At 31.5% G+C, this 21,866-nt stretch overlaps 1 protein-coding gene across 2 annotated transcripts; it reads right to left on the bottom strand.

Annotated features, from left to right (window-relative positions):
* Positions 1-5,506: 5,506 nt before the first annotated feature.
* On the bottom strand, positions 5,507-13,534 carry LOC127855855 (uncharacterized). 2 transcript variants are annotated; one of them, XM_052391738.1, is made up of 7 exons: positions 13,500-13,534; positions 9,258-9,336; positions 8,931-9,046; positions 7,585-7,620; positions 7,107-7,286; positions 6,668-6,832; positions 5,509-6,447 (listed from the first exon to the last, which is right to left on the bottom strand). In XM_052391738.1, exons 1-7 carry the CDS (start codon positions 13,519-13,521, stop codon positions 6,308-6,310), a joined length of 738 nt encoding a protein of 245 aa, XP_052247698.1. In that variant the 5' UTR covers positions 13,522-13,534; the 3' UTR covers positions 5,509-6,307. The 2 variants fall into 2 exon arrangements, with proteins under 2 accessions (XP_052247699.1, XP_052247698.1); XM_052391739.1 differs by lacking the exon at positions 6,668-6,832 and having other exon boundaries at positions 5,507-6,447.
* Between the last annotated feature and the right edge of the window lie 8,332 nt (positions 13,535-21,866).

The raw sequence follows: 21,866 nt of genomic DNA, 5'->3' as shown, positions 1-21,866 counted from the left end.
TGGTTTGTTTGTATTTCAAAGTACCATGTAATGCTAGATAACATTTTTAGCATAATTTACAATCATGTTTATGATAAAACGGACACAAACGAATTATTTATGAAGGTAAAAAAACAGTGTATAGACTTTTTCGGTTGGCAATCGTCTTTATAGAGCCTGTGTGAAGACAAATAACTTATTTTCTGCACGAAAATAGTTACATTTAGTCACGGAATGTGTATATACCATTTTATAATCCTTATCATCTATTATTATTCATTATTTTGTCAGGAAACAAAGTTCCTCTTCTTTACATTTCCGGACAATTTGATATCACATGGCCTAAATATTTTCCCTCGAGGGTCAATGTCAATGACACACAAAGACGTCAAGGTTCATTTAGAGACATTATATAACTGAATTTAACTCATTTGGCGTCGGGGGAAGGGGGTGATCCATATCTGCAATCCCTTTAGTTTTTTGTCAGGTTTATTACAAATATCTTTATGCTTGGACCTCTATCTAATTAGTGTAAAATATATTGGGAAGTTGCTTGTACTTGGTGATATATTTGATAAAGCTTTGATTCATATTTAACAATTAAGGCTTTTGATAATATAATTAACTATTCATTTGTAATTGATGTGTCTTATAGGGTACTTTGATGGTATAGTGAATAAATGAATAAAAAATAGCAAACTACATGTGCTTGTCTAATTACATAACAAAAACAAGATGTGTTTGTGAAACACTATGTCCCCATATATTTTACCTTTGAACTTGAAGGATGACATTGACCTTTCACCACTCAAAATGCGCAGCTCAATGAGATACACATGCATGCCAAATATCAAGTTGCTATCTTCAATATTGCAAAAATGGTACATTACATGAGCGATTTTGACCATATATTTGTTCTTTGACCTTGAATGATGACCTTGATCTTGACTTTTCACCGCTCAAAATGTGCAGATCCATGAGATACATTAAAGTTGGAGCAAACAAACAAACAAAGCAACATACCAACAGACAGGGCAAAAACAATATGTCCCCCACTATAGTGGTGGGAGACATAAACCAATATGTCCCACTCTATAGTGGTGGGGAACATAATAAAGCTTGCATCGATTACACGAATTATTGTACGTTTAGATGGATTGTAATAATAATAAAATGACAGAGTGTTTGGAATATATAGCTTGAATCATACCGGTGAGATTGCATTTCAATGTTCGTAAATCATGTAGATGCACTCGAATAATAGGGTTTTATGTACTGTTTAAACCGTTGAAAAACAATGAATCAAATATCAGTTTCTAATAATAATTTGTGCAGTTATTTCAAACGAACTTCGAAGAAAAATAAATTTGTACTTTCTTTTACAAAAACATTTTCAAATAATATGCAAAGATGCTTGACAACAATCGATTTGATGTTTTAAGTGCTTCACCAACTGTGTTCAGTTGATATATGGATTTCATTAAATTGAATGTGTTTAAGTAATAAATTTTTCAGTTATAACTATCAAACTTGTTTTGTTTTTTAAACATTAATATAGAAAATATGTAGAATTTATAGAAAATTAGGCTATCGTGTTTTATACACATTCTTTAAAATGTCGATTAAATATAAATTTTATTGTGCGCATATTCATCAATAATATGTGATCGAGCATTCAATGCCTTCTTTAATTTAACTTCGTTAGATGCATTACGATTGAATGTATCTGATTTAATTCGCCATGTTGTGCAGATTATGTTAACTTGTACGTATATATCTTGTTTATACCATTGAACACTATACTGTGCAAAATGAGTTGACAATTGATATACTTAAGGTCACATAAATACTGAAAGTCAGCGCATATTTCGCAAAGTATTTCGTAAAATTCTTAAAATAAAGCTACCACAGCAATAACCAAAAGTTTAACGCGATATGTAATATGGAACTTTATTTTTTTTTGATAAAGCGTATGTTATATTCGTTGATTTTGAGTGTTATGGGGATTTAACTACATCACCAAGATACTTACCTGCAATTTTGTAGATAATGACAATTCGATGAATTTCTTTTTTACTTGAGACGTTTGATGTTTTAAATGATTAGTTTTGAATATATGTCTTAACCAAACCTTAACTGATAACAGTACACTTGAATGAAGTTTGTAATTGGTTTGCTGATACATTTATGAGATAAAGGATCGAAAATGATATTTCGCAAACGTACCGCATATGTGGTTTATATATCGTACGTACGTGTGCATGATATTGATGGATTCTGTGCCATTCTTTCTTCTTGATTGATTCAATATGGTCTTGCCAGGAACATGAATCAGATAAGTTTCAGCCTAGATGTTTTTGAAACGAAACCTCTATGTTTTAGCAGTCGTTAGTAATGGGGTGTGGATTGGGCGTTTCATTTCATAGATGTAACTAAGGATTCTGTTTTAAATTGATTGATAGCAACCAACCACTTAACAGCCCAGAGTATATTTTGCAAGATCAGAGTGTAGATGATAAGCCGCATCAACCGGGTTGTCGACGGTTATATATAACGCGGTATTGTCTACAAACAGGCGAATTTGATAGTGAATATCTCGTACAGTGTTATTTATAAATATAAGAAAAAGGAGGGGCTTTCAGATAGACCCATGTGGGACAAAAGCTTTTATGGGTAATGGGTCAGATTGGAAGCCGGATAAAACAACACCCTGGCTTCTCTCATGTAGGTAGTATTGTACCAAGATTTCACGAGGTACCACTTAGCCGGAGCTTGTGAATAAGTCCTTCGTGCCATACTCTATCAAATGTCTTAGACATTTCGCAAAATACCTTCGTCAAGGGCTTAAAAAAGCAGTGATATACCGAGACTTATTGGTTGGCAGTGGAATATTTTGGTATGAAGCCAGATTGGAATAAAGTTATACAGTCGGTATCCCTTAAATGGTTAAATATATATTTGCGAATAATTATTTCAATACATTTACTTAAAACGCAAAAAAGGGAAATTGGTCTAAAGTTTTCATCATCTTGGGGATCAGTTTTTTTGTGAATTGCAGAAACAATTGCTTCTTTTCAGCCCCTTGGGACACCATCAGTACTGATTAAAAATTTGAAAAGGTTTTAAAGAGAACCTGCAATCCCAGATGAATATGTCTTATGCCTTTAATATTTATTTGGTCGGGCCTGATGATGCCTTTCCAGTTTTTATAACTTTAATGGAATCTAAGGCATCTTGACGGGCAATGGTGAAACCTTCATTGAGGAGGCAATGAACTATCGGGAATGTAAGTTGTGAATATACGTACTGTGTACTGAATATACGTATACGTATGGTTATAGAAGATTAAGATTGGAAGATGGGATTTAGGGTATTTAATTTATCAAGGGGTGACTATATGGTGCCATTATGAAATAATTGAGGAAACTCGGTCTGTTAGGTGTTTTTATGTGTGATGTTTGAAAATTATTTTCCAGTCTGATGATGAGTATTGATTTTCACATAATATTTTAGAAATATTATCAAAGTGAACTTTTTTCGCTGTTCTGATAAGATTTCAAACAATATTACGTTATTGGCGATAAATTTTCCAGTGTCGGTCTTATGTTGTAGCTTTGTTTTTTTAAGGTTTCTTAGATTAGTGTAGTCCTCATGTTTGCATCTGTATGAGATACGTTTAAAATTAGACCAAGCTTTTATGTTGAAGTTTATGACGCAGAAGACTTGACAATGGATCCGAACTTGTTGGTTAAGAAAAGCTTCTCAAACGCCTCTTTTTAGCACTGTCAATAAAAGTGTTATCATAAAAGGTCAGAATATAATTCGAGGTTTCAGTAAAATAAGAAGGTTCTTACATAATCTGTGCGAGATTATATTGTAAAAGAAGAGAGTCCATTTTAATCCTACTCTGTGATTTATTTATATCAAGTTACAAGTGATAACACTTGTTAAATACCGGTTTGAACGGCTAGTGAAATCGAGACGTTTATGCATTCATGTAAATAAGGAAAAGCATTTGGTGGTATGTAGAAAGCCAAATACAAGACGCCTTCCCTTGATACGTAAACTAACCCATATACATTATAGATCGTCGATTTATAGGTCTGGTCGCTCAATTGCAAAGAGATATGTTGTCTGTATACTTGAATGCCTCCAAGGTGATCGTTGCGTCTATCCCGTCTAAACGATGTATGATTAGAAGGGACAAGTACATCGGAAGTGTCTTTTTTAAATGAGCCATGGGTCAGTAAAGACTATAACATCAACCAATTTAAGGTCAGCATATGGAATATCTTTCTTGGTGAGGATGCTCTCTGAACGCTGTGATTTACATTTTTTTTTAATTATGTGCAAATTCATCATGGAAGATGAAAAACATGTACCCAAAGATGATGAAGACATATCAAAAGAGCTGTCGGGTCCAAGACTTTGATCGACATCGCCTCCTCTAAAAGAATTTTTTTCGCCAGCCAGCAAACTATTTAACTTTCATTGTAAGGGAGTAGTGCACACCTATGTCAGTGCACATTATGAAATTCCCGACTGAAATAGATAATTTGATGAGGAAAAGCTACCGTGCCCGACCTGCAATAAGTGGAATATTGATTGGAGGAATATTTAGAAGAGAAGGATAACACAAATAAACTAGAAGTAAGGTCATGTTGATGTTGATGGATGTAAACAACGTCATTAATTTTTATAAATTTATAAAGCTTGAAATATACTTTGTAGCCATCTTTTTGTTTCGAATTTTCCAATCTACGAGCGCATATGCAAATCTTAATCATAAATGATTCACCGGGATTCAGTCGTATCATCGAAGTTAAAGTAACATTAAATTAACAAGTTATAGCTATGGACTGAATATTAAAGGTATCTAATAAAATAATAAATAATCAATATACTTGTCATTAGAAAGTAGAAAATATTTACACCAAACTAACAGTTTGTCTCAATTGCTTCATTTTTCATACATCAGACTCATTTCAGACTCATTCAGTAACATATAACATTTGCAAACACTGTTTTAAATGTTCCTATTTCTTGCTTCATATAAGAAGCCTACATTTCCTCTGAACTGTTACTATCTTGATAAAGCTCAGAAGGGCGAATACTATATACATGTAGCGATCGAATGGAAGCTGTACCCCTTTTCGAACATGTTTCGAACTGTCTGTAAATACTAGTATATGAGGTTCTCTCTAATGATAATACAAAGAATGGGTTTTGACTGACGATAAAGGATCGAATGAGGTCACCGGTACGACAATCTAAACGCCAGTATGCATTCGGTGTCTATTCTGGTTGTGTTGAATACGGAGTCATTATGGTCTCTATTGAATATATATGAAGTGAAATTACATGTAATATTTCTTTATATCAACTACATCAGCATAAACGGTAAATCTAAAGACACAATCAGTATCGATTTATATTATCTATTTCAGCCCACATTTACCGAATATGTACTAACATAATAAATCCTAATTATACACGTATATTATAAATGTTAATTTAAATGACAATAAATCACATACTAATAACCTTTGGGTAGGTGGGATAGTTGGCTCTCGACAAACAATCGCTTGTGGGTAATGGATTCAGCATCTCACTCGTGTATGATATTTGGAGTATATATATATTCTTTATTTCCTTCGATATCGAAGATTCGAACAACATAAATAAACAATAATCACAAAGCATATTTAACATAGACAGAGTGGCATGATTTACAAAATATGTATTCATGAATAAATATACAAACAAAAAGTCATGTAAATTTCATACCATTACAAAATCTGTTATAGTCGATTTTAAGTGAATGTATCATAATCAAGTTTAAACAAATCACATATGAGTTTGAGTAGAACGAAATTGCTTAAAAGGTCATCTTCAGTTACTGTTTATGCAAGACACACTAGATGTCTACTCATTGTCATTACTGGAAATAGCATAAATTTCATAAATTTGCAGTGCCCAGTCACTTTGTACAATTCAGCAATACGCTTATTACTTTTGGATTCTGTTTTTTTCACAGAACCAGAGAGTATGGTTCACAATACTGTCCGTAAACTTGTTACAGATTGCACATTTACTTGCAAATTGCCTCGACATCGCCATACTAAGGATCTTCGTTGACTTATGGTTTATCACAGAGAGTGACGGTGAAGTCTTAAAAATGACGATGGCGGTAAGCGGTCGATCAGCTTCAAATAGCTCAAGTCTTCAAGACATGGTATTTCATTTGCATTATCTGAGCGTCTTTGTCTGGTTCACCCTCAAGTTTTTTGCCATCCGTGTCATAATGCATAAGAGGCAGATGGTGATCTTATGTATGTTCAAATCCAAATGTATCGTGTGAATTTCTTATGAACATTGTTTGTTCTGTGCTTTGAGGTATGTTGGTGGCGATGTCTCCCTTCTGATGGGGTGGATCAGTGCTTATGAGGTTCTGATCACAATTGGAATCTAAAAACAACAATGTTGCTAATAAAATTATATAGGACATTATACTTATGTCATCCAAAAATATAAAGTTTCAATGTTATTGAAATAAATCAATTACACTTATATAATCATAGAATTCCGTCTATGTATGACTATTATTTAAACATGTTTTGATGTATTGTTTTTATACGAGAAAATACATAGTTTTTCTATTTCATTCTCAACCAACAGCATGACTTACTGTTTGTGTCACAATGTTTGTTATGTTTACATGTGTGTTGTAAATACATGTTATTCTGGCAACGTTTATATCCGCAGAATAGACCAATCAAAGTGACAATTACTATTGCAATTGCAATCACCATCAAAATGACGGCTGTAAGCACACAACTTCCAGTTTCTGAAACTTAAAATTAATACCTATCGTGGACATTTGTGTCAGTTGTACCAAGCACAATGGTATGCCTAGAACTGTGTAATGATTGTTTATTGGATGTGAAACAAAACACTTAGCACACAATCATTTTTGAAAGACCGCAATACGGTTTATTTGAAATATAACAAAAGACAGTTCTTTATCGCATTCTTCGAAACTATATTTCTAACATAGTCTTTTATAATTTATATTACATTTATACGAAAACTATCCCGATTATAATAAATTTTAGCTTTGCTTTTACCTTTACAAAAAGGTCTTGTTCCCGTCCACATTGAGAAGTTGTTGCATATATACTGATCCCCATCTAAAAGGCTGTATCCTGTGTCACATGTGACCATTAGCGTGGTATTATACGATACGCGAATGGTGTTGACGTGATAACGTCCGTGTTCTGGTGGCGAAGGAGTATTGCAACCAGAAACTAAATAAAACATGAATCTTAACAAATGTATGATTCCAGTCGGTGTTTTTATAGTTCCAGTCAAAATTGAAGTCAACATACACTGCATAGTTTATATGTTTTCGTGAAATAAATAGTTATTTCTTAAAGGTTATCTGTTTTTAATTCACGTATTTTTTAGTGTTTCCATCTTATACAAAGATATGTTCGTTGCTAATTTCATTTAAAACAATTGAAACATTTACAAGCACAATGTACTATATATAAGAAAAATCGATAGGGTAAGCTATATATTATGCAAACGATTATAAACACATACCACGAAGTTGCTCCATATCATGCCCGTGTTTCATATCTGAAACAAATGCATGTCGTGCTTATCCAATTATGTTTTTGTTGTTTATTTCACGAAATCGATTAATCGTTGGAATTATGTTCCAGTAAATTAAACACAAAGAATGTCATGTACTTTATTTAAATTCAACCATCAACATGTTATTTGATGAATCCATTCACATATTATAAATAATTTCTTATTCAAATCTCAAATATCAACTGCCATTTATTTGCAACAGTAACTTAATCACTAAAATGACGAGTTACATGTATTCAAGTTTATTCAACTTCAGTTTACGCCATATGTTTTTGTAACTAAATAAGGTGTTTTATTTGTGGTTACAATATATTTAAAGTATTAACAATACATTTAAGGTACTCGGATGTTTTAGTAAAACACTTTTTAAATGACATTTTCAATGTGCGCTATATAGTAATTTTCGTCAATTTTACTTAAAAAATGCCTACTTTCGCTTTCGTTGTGGCACGGAAAGCCTCTCGATTGGCTCACTTTTCTGGCACGGGAAGCCTATTCGTCAATTATATGTAGCCGATAGCGTTAGTCCAAATAATTACGTTAAAAGTCCCCTTTCGCCTTTGATATTTACATCCAATATTCTGACATTTCAGTTTTTACTATTAATACTTTTAACAAGTATTAAACTCATTTTACTTTGAAAAATAACAATGTTAATCGACGACCAGGCTGCCCGTGCCATAAAAGTGAGCCGATCGAGAGGCTTTCCGTGCGAAAGCGAAAGTTGGCATTTTTAAAGTACAATTGACGATAACTACTATGTAGCGTACATTAAACGTAAAGTTTTGATCATACAGATGATATCAATGACATAAGATATTTGACATATTACGGAAAAGCTATGTTAAAAAGTCATCAAAATGGCATGTTTGCACGATTGTTCCACCACCCTCGTCATCATTCCATCTTCGATAGAGTTTGTGATAAGTGTTTGGACCTGCGGAATACTGTGAATCTGTAGCTAGATATATGCTTCAACTCATGGACCACCTCTTTTTATGCACAAATGTGTTTACGGGTTATCTGTTTTGTGAATAACAATCATCCATTTTTCATGTTTATAACAGAGAGGCAGCCGAGAATGAACAGAGAGGCAGCATTTCGACAGAGAGGCCACCGATATGCATCTACACCGTGTATATGCAGTTGCAAAACTTACTTGCATCATAACTGGAATTAACATATAAACTATAACTGTGTTTCATTTTAATTCCAGGGGCCTGAGTAACCTTAACTAAAGGTTTCAAACAAACTTGTAGATTTTACATCTGCATAAAATATAATGACATTACCGTAACAATAGTCCGTGCAGTTGTACGTCATCATCCTGCTAAAACAGTCAGTCCGTACATCTTCACAACGTCGACATCGTCTGTATATTACGTCACAAAATTGCGCTGATGTATCCCTAAAACAAACAATGTAGTTTTCCAATGATTGTACACACATTCAAAGGGGTTATACAACAAACGGAAAGTGCGCTTTAATGAAGATGCTGTTTCGTTTTGCCATTCGGCATAATGAACATTAGTAACATGCTTTGATACCTTTTATGAAAAAAATGACCACATGTTAATTTGTATGCTGGAACACATTCAACCTCGTACAAGTATACTCACGCGTTACATACATCAGCGTAGCAACTGTACGGCACTGCATATAGATTGCAAAAACAGTATCCAAACAAAATGACCAATTCTGTAACAAAGAGCATTAAAATAATATCATTATGCTATACATTTATTAAGTGCATCAGTGATTATTTTGGGAAGTAGCTGACAAACGTTTCAAAGTCCTGAGAGCATAATTCAATACACACTATTTTAATCAAAAAAGTACGTTGTGTTTTCAAAGCCATCAGATAATTATCCAGAAAGGTAAACATTTACCCTTTATGTATGCAACGTTTTAATTCCGCACTTTCTTGCAGATCTGCAAAAGGTCTAGTTACACGTAGGGTCTATATTATAGAGTTTTTGCGAAGGTGTCGTTAGAAGTTGACTTAAAGACTATCGCTTAAACTCGAACATTAGAATGCGAATATATTAGACGCACAAATGCCCAGTATGCTGGACTATTTATGGTCGCGAGCACAGCTGATTGGATGATATAAATAGGTACATAATACAATTAGAATATTTAACAGCGCTGAGTTCAATACGGGGATATAGTTTGATAAGTACGCAGCCAGCATACCATATTTGACAAGCCGTTAGGGAAGTCCAGTGTGAGTAAATTAACTCTTATTTATAAACAAATTTCTGTTACATAACCTTCTGTGTAACATAAGAATTATAATACGTCAATTATTTAAACCATTCATGTTCAATATCGTGGCTTATGAACAGAGAAAGTGTAAGTGATCTATGATAATCAAATAGGTCAAGGAAAATTGAAGTAGTGTTTTGTCCAGGCGCTTTCTAGTATTGCCCAATGTGGACCATTGTATACTCGGTTAAATAAATGATGAAAAATGCGCGTTTGAAATTAAATAATCGACCATTTGTATGTAATGAAATGCAGTCTATACCGTTTAATATGTTCAGTGTAAAATACAGAATGATTTTCCCGGATATCATGCCCAGTAATTATGCAAAAGTTTTGTATTGAAGCCGCTGTTCCAATAAAATAGAAAATAATACGCGTCAAAATTGAACAACAACGTCAAGAATGACTACATGAGATATAAGTTGTTTTTCTTGAGCAAAAATTTCAAAGAGATTTTGTTTTAAATCCGTTTAAATTGCTCGCTTGGTTTTATTTAATTTCGTTTTACATGAACTGCAATAGGTATTGTTTGAACAAGATGCACAATTAAAGGGGTCGTCCAACAGATTTCACGTTTTGGTAAATTCACAAAATTAAAAAAGTTGTTTCAGATTCGCAAATTTTCGTTTTAGTTATGATATTTTTGAGGAAAGAGTAATACTGACCATTTACCATGCTCTTAAATATCTTTTATATGAATCTTTTGATGATTTGAAAACCTGAAAATTATAAAGCGTCGTGCGACGCGAAACGATTGAATAATTTGGAAAGTTCTGTTGTTGTCGTTTTATTTTGGGATACTACGAGGATTGCTTATATAGGTAAGCATGAGCATGGATGGTCGAGAGGTCTAGGCGGTAGTCTTTTTACTCCAGGACACCAGGGGTCAGTGGTTCGAGCCATGTTGAGGCTTACTTTTTTTCCTTTTTTAAATTGTGTTATTGTTTTTTACTGGAGATTTTTAGTTCAAATGTTTAAATTTATCAATATAAAGCATTTAATGACAAGCTTCAATACATGCAAAAATCTGTTGGACGGCCCCTTTAAGTCGATGTTTTATTAAGGTTACGTTTGAAATTGACCGGAAATCTTCGAAAATATCATGTTAAACTCTGATAGATAAATATGAAATATGTTTGACGCAATACTGTTATATTAGCATGAACCACCAGGGCAGGGGAGGCAACTCGTGATGTCACAAATTGGCAGTGTACAAAAAGTGGTACTTTATTATCTAGCTTAACATGGGTCTAAATTACGTTTAAAAGCTCTTTTCTGATTGGATGAAACAGTCCGAAATCATACAATACATAACGTCAAGATATTTATCTTGCGGAACATTCAATGCCATGCCGCATGCAAGCTTTTAAGAAAGTAAAAATCGTAAACCAAAAAGTTTGTTGTTTTTTTTCGCGGTCATAGACAGTGTTCCTGGCAGAAAACAATGCAATATTACTTTTAAATCATTCATGTATTAGTTTCTAGCAAGAAAGTGGTAGAATATTTGTGTTAAATATAAGAATTTTGATTTAAACTTGTGTCTGCTACAATTTAACGAGTGTTTACGGAAATTACCGATTGTACACATGTATCGACAGACATATGCCAAACGACAGAGCAGCTTGCATATGTCAAGTTAATCAGCCTTGAAATCACAAATGTATCAAATGAGAATCAAAATCATTAATTTATAAACCAGTAAGAAACACCAATATCTTTGGGTGCAACCTTCGTATTTTGCGGAAACCGCGACACATTGTTTGCCGGAAACCGATGATCGGTAATTTCCGTAACCATATTGAAAATTTCAGCTGACAAGTTTTTGTTTCTAATGTTTTTCTCAAATATTCTACCACGAAATTATTGTATACCATCACACAAATGAATAACAAGTAATATTTCCTTGATTTTGGTGAGGAACACTGTCTATAAATGCTTATAAATACCCATTAAGGCTCAACTAAAGTGCATAAATTATTGAAAAATAAATAATATTTCAGTTTTTCGTTCCATCCGATAGTTTCATCAATTCCTATAGCTCAGTCACTCAATTATATTGGAAATTATTACCAATATCTGATAAAACTTGTATTATTTATTCTTATGTTGAAACTTCTATAACATAAATGTTTTGTCTTTTTATAAAAGTCGTAAATTTTATATTGATTTCTTTATAGTTTGAAATACATTTTGGAAAAGATCACGCATTAAAAATGAAATGCAAATAATTTATTAAATATTCCCTTTAAATCAGTATGTTGGTTTATCTGAAAATAACAATATCACTTCATTGAATTATTTAAAAGTTATAACAAACATAAAAATGTTTTCCGATCAAATGATTCACGACACATATAACAGATTGATAGGAAGATATGAACACACCAAGTTTGCTAGGTTGCCCGCCTGAAATGGTCATGTTAGTATGGAAGTACTTGATATCTAAATTTATTAGCCTTTGGGTGTTGTAAAGACATGACATAATTAAGGAAATGTCTCAAAGTGTAGATTTTGTTTTTCATTTAGTTTTTTTTTAAAGAAAGGCAACAAAACCCTTAAGTGGCTGTGAAGAACTTGTGGCTGAATAAAACTCAAAACGGCTATATGCTTGTTGAAAAAAATGTAAACATCATTATATTTGAATTTTCTGATTATAAGTGGTATTTTTGGTGAATAGGGGAGATACATTTTCAAGAATAAACAATATAATTATAAATGTTTTGGTGAAGTGCATGTCATCCAGTTTTATCATAGCACCAGTTTTGGTCTAAAAAATACAACATTCTTTAAAGTTCATAACCCCTTGTTGCTAAAAAAATCATGAAAAATAAAATTTTCTTAGTTACCTATTAAAACAAACATAAAATGCTTAATAAGACCCTATATATTATCGCTGCACTCAGTTGTCATCAATTACTTATGTTTTAAGAAATTATTGTTTCATGCTACTCATGGTACCATTTTTTTGACAGAAAATTAATTACATTATTTTAAAATGCGTAACCCCTTGTTGCCAAAAAATTCATAAAAAATATAATTTTCAAATAAATCCATTAAAACAATAAGAAAATGTCCTCTTAAACCTTAAATATTATTCATTGATGCAAGCATTTTACATCAATTATTTATGTTTGAAAAAATCATTGGTTCATGCTAGTTATATACTGATGTGATGCAATTTAACGTTGTCGATTCGCCAAAAAGTCATGCAGTTAGTTAGGAAAAGAAATGGAAGCCAGAGACTATCAACCGCATATTTATATGATAAATACATGAAAACCGTATTGCTTTAAAGGTCAATTAAGAAGCTAAGAATATTTGATATTCTTGGAAAATGTATACGGCTTAATAATACCTACATGTAAGAATACGCCAATTTTGTATATATATTGTTTACTATCACCACATGTTTTTTCATTTCAATCGATTATGCCGACCTATAACTATAATTTATTTAAGAATAAAATTATTATAATTTAAAATGCATATCTACATGTGCGAACATGAATACCATTGTTTTTAAACATTATATATCGAACAAATTAAATTAAATTATATTATGAATTTATTTTATAAAATTGAAAACTCTTTACCTAAATTATACGACCTCCACATTCCACTTGTTAGGCGCAAATGATAAGGTATTTATTACATAACGAAACTGAACTTTTCGTAAAGCAGTGAGAATTCCCCTATTTTTAGTAAAAACATTTCAAACGAAAGTAACCATAATTGACAACTCAAATCGCCTAAGGATGTAAATAGAAGCTTATAATGTGTAAGTTTTTTAATTAAATAAAAACTTTTGCAAAATTAAATCATCATTATTAATATAGCATATTACAAATTGGAACACTTTGACCAGAGATTGAACAGTATGGGGTTAATGCAACGGATATTATTAAAAACGCGTCTTTGTATGTAAAATCGTTATACATAAGTGTATAACAAACACATATTGCTAAATTTAATATATTTTTTATACTGTATTGTTTCTTTAAATATATCATTTTTAATTCAGCACTTGACGAGTCGAATAAATTAAAACCATTGATTGCGACAATATCATTATTATAACTAATTTGGCATCGATAGGTAAGGCTCTCAAATTGCAATCCTTTAATAATTTGCAGTAATACAATGTAAACAACTTTGACAAATAAAACAGTTCAATGATCGTTGAAGAAGATATGAATTAAAAATAAAATCCCGACACCTCAATTTATTAAGAATGACATCACTTTTTTACAAGACTGATTAATGTGGACAATTGTAAACCTATCCCATTCACCAAACAACCTTCCAATATTCGAATTTTAAATTGAATTGTGTTAACGTGAACCTGATCAAATCAGATGTCTCGTGCTTCAATGATAACAATGGTTTTCATCATTACTCAAATTGTGTATTAACAAATTTACAATACTTATTGCGTACACAATAGTTTAACGATTGTTTTTGCAATTTATTCTGCAATTTCTTCTGCAATATGATTCCCAAAATAATCATCGTGGTACGTCTTATTTTGGCATGTTGACAAGTTCCTGATATAACTGAAAGTACAATGGTTAGTTTTAAGTGTTTCATTTTTTGTCCTCTCTCTGCATAATAGTAGGCTTAATCGCGTCAAACAATAATCCGAATAACGTAAATAAAAGGTTAAGCAAACAATAAAGACATGACGTTCAACCTTAATTAAGATTTAACATTTTAAAAAGAAATAACATTTTCAGAGAACATACTGTCATCCAGTAATTTGCCTAAGAGGGGCGTTGCATTTTATTTTTCCTTTTCCATGAAGTATCAGTTTAATAAATATAATATATCTTACCCTTGACTTGTTGTCAAATAATTCAAAGTAAGATATAAGAAAATATAAATATAGCGGGAATTCAATTCTTTTTAGAGTGGTGTACACAAGCAATATATACACTTTTACAATTGGCTGTGTGAGAACATATCGACATACTAAAACTCTTTAGATAGTACACGGTGAATCCACTAAATCATTACTTATAAGGAGGTCAGCTTCATTATTTTAACTTAGCGAATGACGACAGGATTAGTTAATAAAACAAGAAAGAAAGCAGTATGCCCACATTTGTATTATTAATTCATTTACTCTGGTGAACATGAAACCAATGAGTATTTTTTATAAAGCAATTGTTGCTGCCTTCTGGGCATTAATGTTTTTTCAGTAAATGAGAAAACAAATATGTGTTTGGATCTACTTGATCCGAGATGAAACCAGGCAAACCTTGACATTTACAGTGCGTTATAGACGTGTGTGAAATTAGCCTATTTAGCAAGTTTAGCACATAGGTTAAACAATACATCATGTTTAGCCTGTTTAGCCTATTTAGCAGCCATTTGAACCTTATTAGACAATATTATTTATATATGAAATAACGGTAAGCTGAAATATACGTCCACTTTAGCTTATGTAGCCTATTTAGCAGCCAGTTTAGCTTAGTTTGCCTAATTAGCAAGCATATTAAATGAAACATGAAACAATCATCACATTTAGCCTATTAAGTAGCCTATTCAATATTATAAGCCTACTTAACAAGTTTATTTAATAGGTTGAAACATGAACCCTATTTTCCCTTTTAAATTGACAAAATTAAAAAAAGTCACAAATTTTCGGTTTAGTTATGATATTTGTGAGGAAACAGTAATAAGGAACATTTACCATGCTCTAAAATAGCCATTATATGCATCTTTTGACGATAAACAAAAACTGAAAATTATAAAGCGTTGCAACGCGAAACGATTAAATAATTTGGAGAGTTCTGTTGTTGTCGTTATATTTTGTGAAACTACGAGGATTACTTATATTAAGTATAAAATACATTCTTCATTTAATGAACACGGATGGCCGAGTGGTCTAAATGGTTGACTTTTACTCCAGGACTCCAGAGGTCAGCGGTTCGAGCCCTGTTGAGGGTTATTGTTTTTCTTTGTTGAATTTTATTCTTGATTTTTTAATGGAGCTTTTTAGATCAAATGTTTAAATGTATCAATATAAAGCATTTAATGACAAACTTCAAAACATGCCGAAATCTGTGAAAAGGCCCCTTTAAGCCTATTCACCAGCCTATTTAGCTTATTTAGTCAGTTTATTAAAAAGATTAAAAAAACCCCATCATATTCAGTAGTTTATAAATTATATTCAGAAAATTTAGACTAATTAGCAAAAATATTAAATACAATTAAATATACAGCCTATTTAGAAAACTATTTACGTCATTTTCCAGCGAGCGGGTATGCCCCTTTAAGTGCCCCTTTCGGACAAACAAGAGTTATGTAAAGTGTTTACAACAAATAGTCAAGATCGCAATATAGAAACGCATACAATATGAATATTATGAAATATGCTCTTAAAATGTAAACGTGTTAAGAGAGTTTTGAACAGTTATAAAGATTGGTATTAATTGTTTTCTTCTCCATTTATTTGAAAATGTCATCATAATTGAATCAGAGAGGTGGAATCAAAAACACAATGTCGGACTCGGGCAAGAACTTATTCGGATTTAAAATACTCTAAAATGACGTGTGTACAAAAAAGACTTTATTATTTTCCTGGTGGGTTCAATCAATACATAATATACATTGTTAACGTTTTACTTTGGCTGCATACGACTTAGATGCAATTAAACTTAGATATAGTTATTTTTTTGCATTAACGGTACTAATTTAATATGTTGCTATATATCGTTACTTTTTTGATGATTTTCTACGATAAAAGCTTACTATACATGCAATTATAATGACATCAAAATATACACACAATGGCCCCTCGTAATCTAGTGAAGGAATTATTGAGAATTATATCTAAAAATTGTTCAATATTTCATCACTTAGAATTAAAATACATGCAATTATACTGAATGCCTTTCCTTTTCCTGTTGTTATTCTTCTTTTCCTTCTGTCCGTTACTCGTCGGGTCCGGCGGCAAGAATGGAATGTGTGATATTAAGTACAGCCTCTCCCTGTTCGGACAGCTTCTTCTAACAAATCAAACGACCCGGTCATTCAGTAGTTGTTTGTCCTTGCAATCCTTGACGGTGTTCTTAATCATTCTAATAATTCACCTTTAGAAATGATCTTTAACTTTCATGTTAAGTTTAAATATGAATTTCCTGAAATTAATTTATCTTTGGGAAATTTGAATAAAAAATAAAACCACAAATTATTCTTTATTTTTATTAAATTGAAATAAAAGAAATTTTTTTTTTAGAACATCGGATGTTTTAAATAGATATGCAATGTATGACTTATAACTTAAACGACTTTTTATTTTGAAATTTGATAAATTGTCTTGGATTATTGCACTATTTTCTATAGTATGCATTGTTTTCCTAGTTGTTTGCGTTATCAACTAAAATATCAAAGAAATAATATAATAATTATTCTATTTGTTTCTTAATAACTTACAAAGATTTGTAGCACTTTTCAAAGTTTAGAATCATCTTGGAAAATGTATGATAAATTTTGACTGTTTTGTTGAAATCATTTACAGTCATTTCATCACCTGTTGTTAGTGACTACCTAATTTGTGTCTAAAAATCCATCTTAGACCAGTTTTCATTCTTATAATGCGTCATTTATTGCTCAGCAAATCTTAAGTTATCTAAAATCCGTACTGAGTCTTTTTAAAACTACATAATATTTTAATTAAATGTTGTTCATGAAAAACGTAATCTAATCCTATTGCAGTCAATGAAGTATCTTAGTGAAGTTCTTCCGCAAGTGAAAGTTATAACGAATATTCGCATAGCATAACACTTTTAAACAAAAGTTTGTCTAATATTATACATCACGCTGTCGCACATCCCAATAAAATATAAACGTGTTACGCCTATGATAAAAAAATATTTGCACGAGAAACATGTTCTTAGCTTTTAATGATACTACAGTTTCCTGACGAATCAAATTTATTTTCTACTCTACATGTCCATTTTGACAAAAGTTTACACTAATAAAATGGTCAGATTTTCAAACAAATTAAAGATTGTTGTTTTTCTACGAAAACTGCTTAAGTCAATTGGAATTACGGTTAAACGTATCTTTAACGCGTTTAATGCGTTATTTTATTTTAAAATGTAGTACCCTTACTACTGGGCCACTCCAACACTTTAATTGTTTATGAAGAAGATTAATAATAATGCTACTAAGGCGTACCAAAGTGGTGTGCTTAATTGATAAAAGTCATTTAATTTGCTCTTCTGTTAGCGATATTTTTGCTGAATTCGTTGAACATTGCTACATAAGTTGTACATAAACGAAAACTTAATGAACCCGGATGTTAAATATAGATTGGAAATATTTCGGTGTGTCATTGCATTCTCTTTTAAGTAAGGAATCATAAAAAAAGTAAACGGAAAAACTATATGTAGACCTCACACCCTATATTATTTTTTAATCTTCATGGGAACTAATAACTTTTTTTTGTGCAAAAAATCATACATGGATGAACAAATTACGTGTGTTATTGTCATTTCTTTTTATTACATATAATGTTTGTGATTAATATTGTTCATAAACATCCAAAGTACTTTACACCTTTATTTGCGGGTTCTTCCTGAGATGATTTACGACGACCTGGATTGATTACTTCACTGCGCTAAGTTCTTAAATTGTTTCAACAAGCAGCAATATACTAATTTCTTTCTTCGTGCCTCACAAAGAAGTAATTTGCTCTTTCTTGTTAATATTTTTGTTGATCACATAAAACATCATTTTTAAGAATGATAATATTAGTACTATTGACCAAAAGTGATTTTACTTAGTCATGTTTCTGCGAGGGCTACGCCTACTAAGAATCTTTTAATGCTCATTGTTTGATGACAGCAAAAGAAAATTGTTTTTCAGAGATTTTGATTTATTGCTATGTTTTCCTATTTGTAGATTCCACCGCCCAGTTCTCTAACAAAGTCGTGCAACTTTGACAGTAAAATCATAGCTTCGACTGTTGTTCCGTAACCCAGTTCCACTATCACAGGCTTGATACATATACGTATTTCTTGTTCAGTGCATCATAACTGCGGTAAAACTGATGCCGTTGCCTTGTATTCGTTAAACAAAGCTCATTTAATAATATTAAAGTTTGTGTTCGAATTAACAAGGCTTTCATCGTCTTCCAATTTACAGGTGTATATACAGTGTCTTAAAAATTTAGAAACCAAAAAACAAAAAATGACAATTCACATAATAAATCATTGATCAAAATGATACGGCTTGATGGTGGAGCATTTGGTGCAATACAAAAAAATTATTCTTATCAAAACATGAAAGTATTCTTAAAATGTATATCTTTACCCATTCCATGAGCCATAATCAAACATTTTAATGTCGAGGTTACAGTATTTCATGTTTACCCACGCAGTTAGAAGTTAAACTAAACATTTCAGTTTGTATTTGCTTAGCATGACAATTTATTAGTTGAAAGCCGTTTATCGGTTGTACGCAAACATATTGATTCCTTTTTTTATTATTAAGAAGTTAAAACTAGTTCATCTTGGCTATCATTGACAATTCCGGTACCGCATTTTTTGTTTCTCTTGCTAAAATGCGTATTCATCAAAAAGTTAAAAATAGAAATGTTTCATACGTTTTCGATTTCCAGTTGTTTCGGTCTTGTTATTAGATGGATTACAGCTTCATATCGTAGATCGTAAACTAATACTCAGTTTATCTCGATTACGTAATCGGGATCTCGACTGTATTCTTAATAATTTGTGATAATGGTGCACATGTCGTTGCATAAATAATAGTAGGTTATCATGTTAAGCATGTTCAGCATAATTATAATCATAACAATTTATTATCATTATAAGCAGGTTTAATTGATTAATTGCATTTGCCTGTGTTTCAGTTCTAAATATAGACGTAATTATTACAGTTTCGGTTTCCAGATGATTCGGTCCTATTTTAGGAGATTTCTTGAGTTAATTATAACATTACTCAAACATCTCGGTTAAATATTTTGGATGTTTCCATTTTTTCCAACATGTTCAAAGTGCTGTCAAATTATCATGAACATCATACATCTAAACACTTTATAAGTATTTATGGATTGCACTTCTTGTTTTCTAAAACGGAAATACTGAATATAATAGTAATATATGCAGTATATACATTGTATTATGTGTATTTATTCGTTGTTCAACAAACATGATAAAACTAAAAATACATTTGGCAGTTAGTATTGGGGTTTCTTTAAATCACAATACTTTTAAGACAAACATGATAATATAAAATCATCAGCTAAAAATTATAACTCAATAAAATATACTTATTCATGTTTATTCATGTTCATTCAGATATTGTTTATTTATTAATCAGAGTAAAACACTTAAAACGTCGTATGTCGAGGGGTATTACTTTAAATGTTGGCCTATTATAACACTCGTTTGTTTCTCAACTCAGAATATGATTTATTTACTCAGCTGAGCACTGAGAATGTCCCTAATTCCGCGATGCAACTTAATCTCAATTATTAGAAGACTCAAATGTTCTTGCTGAAACTCAGTATTTATTCCCACTTTAGCCTCACATCACAAAACATTTATAAACATAACGTTGAGCTTGATACTTAATCTCACTTTAAATATTAAGAATATTGAATCAAAATCAATTCAATTGATTAAGCCATAGACCTTGAAATAAAATACATGTAAATCAATACATATAGATGCAATTTGAAAGTGTGCTAAATTGTCATGTAATCTATAGCCTATTTAGTAAGTTATTTATTATTTGTCAAACGGTACCGTATACGTTCATTTCGACAAACGCGATTGTTTTAAAGTTTTAAAGCGCTAAAAGGCGGATTTCTACCTTGTAACGACCAGATATATTTTAATTGGCATAGATAAAATTAAATTTATAGCCTTGTTAACAAGTAATTTATTATTTTCAAACGGTATCGCTTTCAAAACCGAAAGTAGGATTTCTAGACGAATACGTCCATTACGACAAACGCGATTATTTTTAAGTTTTAAAGCGCAAAAAGACGCATTTCTACCTTGTAACCACCAGATATATTCTAATCAGCATAGATAAAATATGTATCTTATTTATACTTAAATTTACTATGCCAAATAAGTTGTGTAGCTTTAAGGACGCTCGGTATACTTGCCGTCGACACTCATCTGAAGGTCTTCTTCGCAACATACCGCTATTAACGAAATCTCAGTAAACAGTTTTGTCTTAGAATGCATTCATTCAAACCTGAAGTTAAACAGAATGTGTTCTATTGACCATAAAGATGTTTAAAATTGTTCTTATGATTTAACCAAAAGGATATCGTAATTTCTATTCAATTTAGTTTAAAATGTGCATTTAACGTATTTTAATACTGTAAATCTGTTTTTAATGATACTTTTTATTTAACATATTAGTTATAGTACAATCTCCGATAACCACATTTCCGTCATTTACGAGCATCTTAGAACACCTCTTATTTTTTATGTTAATCGCTATGCTGTTAACTGCACATGCAAAATGGAAACTGGATATTGGTTACGAAACTAACGAAATATATACTCAGACTGAAACTTGCGATTAGCAGGTTGTTGTTTTGTTTTTCAATATATTTATAGATTGAGTTGCATGGTGTCAGAAAACTTAATGATTTTAATTCGTGTTAATGTGAATAGTTAGTTTTTGCTTAACATCGTTTGAAAATACAAACTCTTTTTCCATATATGATATACTTACCACGGTCATACTGTAGAATTCTATAGAAACCGTAGTACATACGAATCTCAACGAAACTTTTTCGTGTTTTGATCCTTATTGTCGTGATAAGATATAAAATTAATACATTTATATAAGTTAGCATTTTTAACCACTATTATATGAAAACCTACATATAGTGCATGTTCTTAGGTAAACCAGACAGTAGGAGTTAGCACTGTCGTGTTTAAATGTTAGGTTATGATAATATAATGATT

Source organism: Dreissena polymorpha, chromosome 13, assembly GCF_020536995.1.
Source record: "Dreissena polymorpha isolate Duluth1 chromosome 13, UMN_Dpol_1.0, whole genome shotgun sequence".
Taxonomy (NCBI): domain Eukaryota; kingdom Metazoa; phylum Mollusca; class Bivalvia; order Myida; family Dreissenidae; genus Dreissena; species Dreissena polymorpha.
This window is presented reverse-complemented; position numbering and strand designations above follow the sequence as displayed.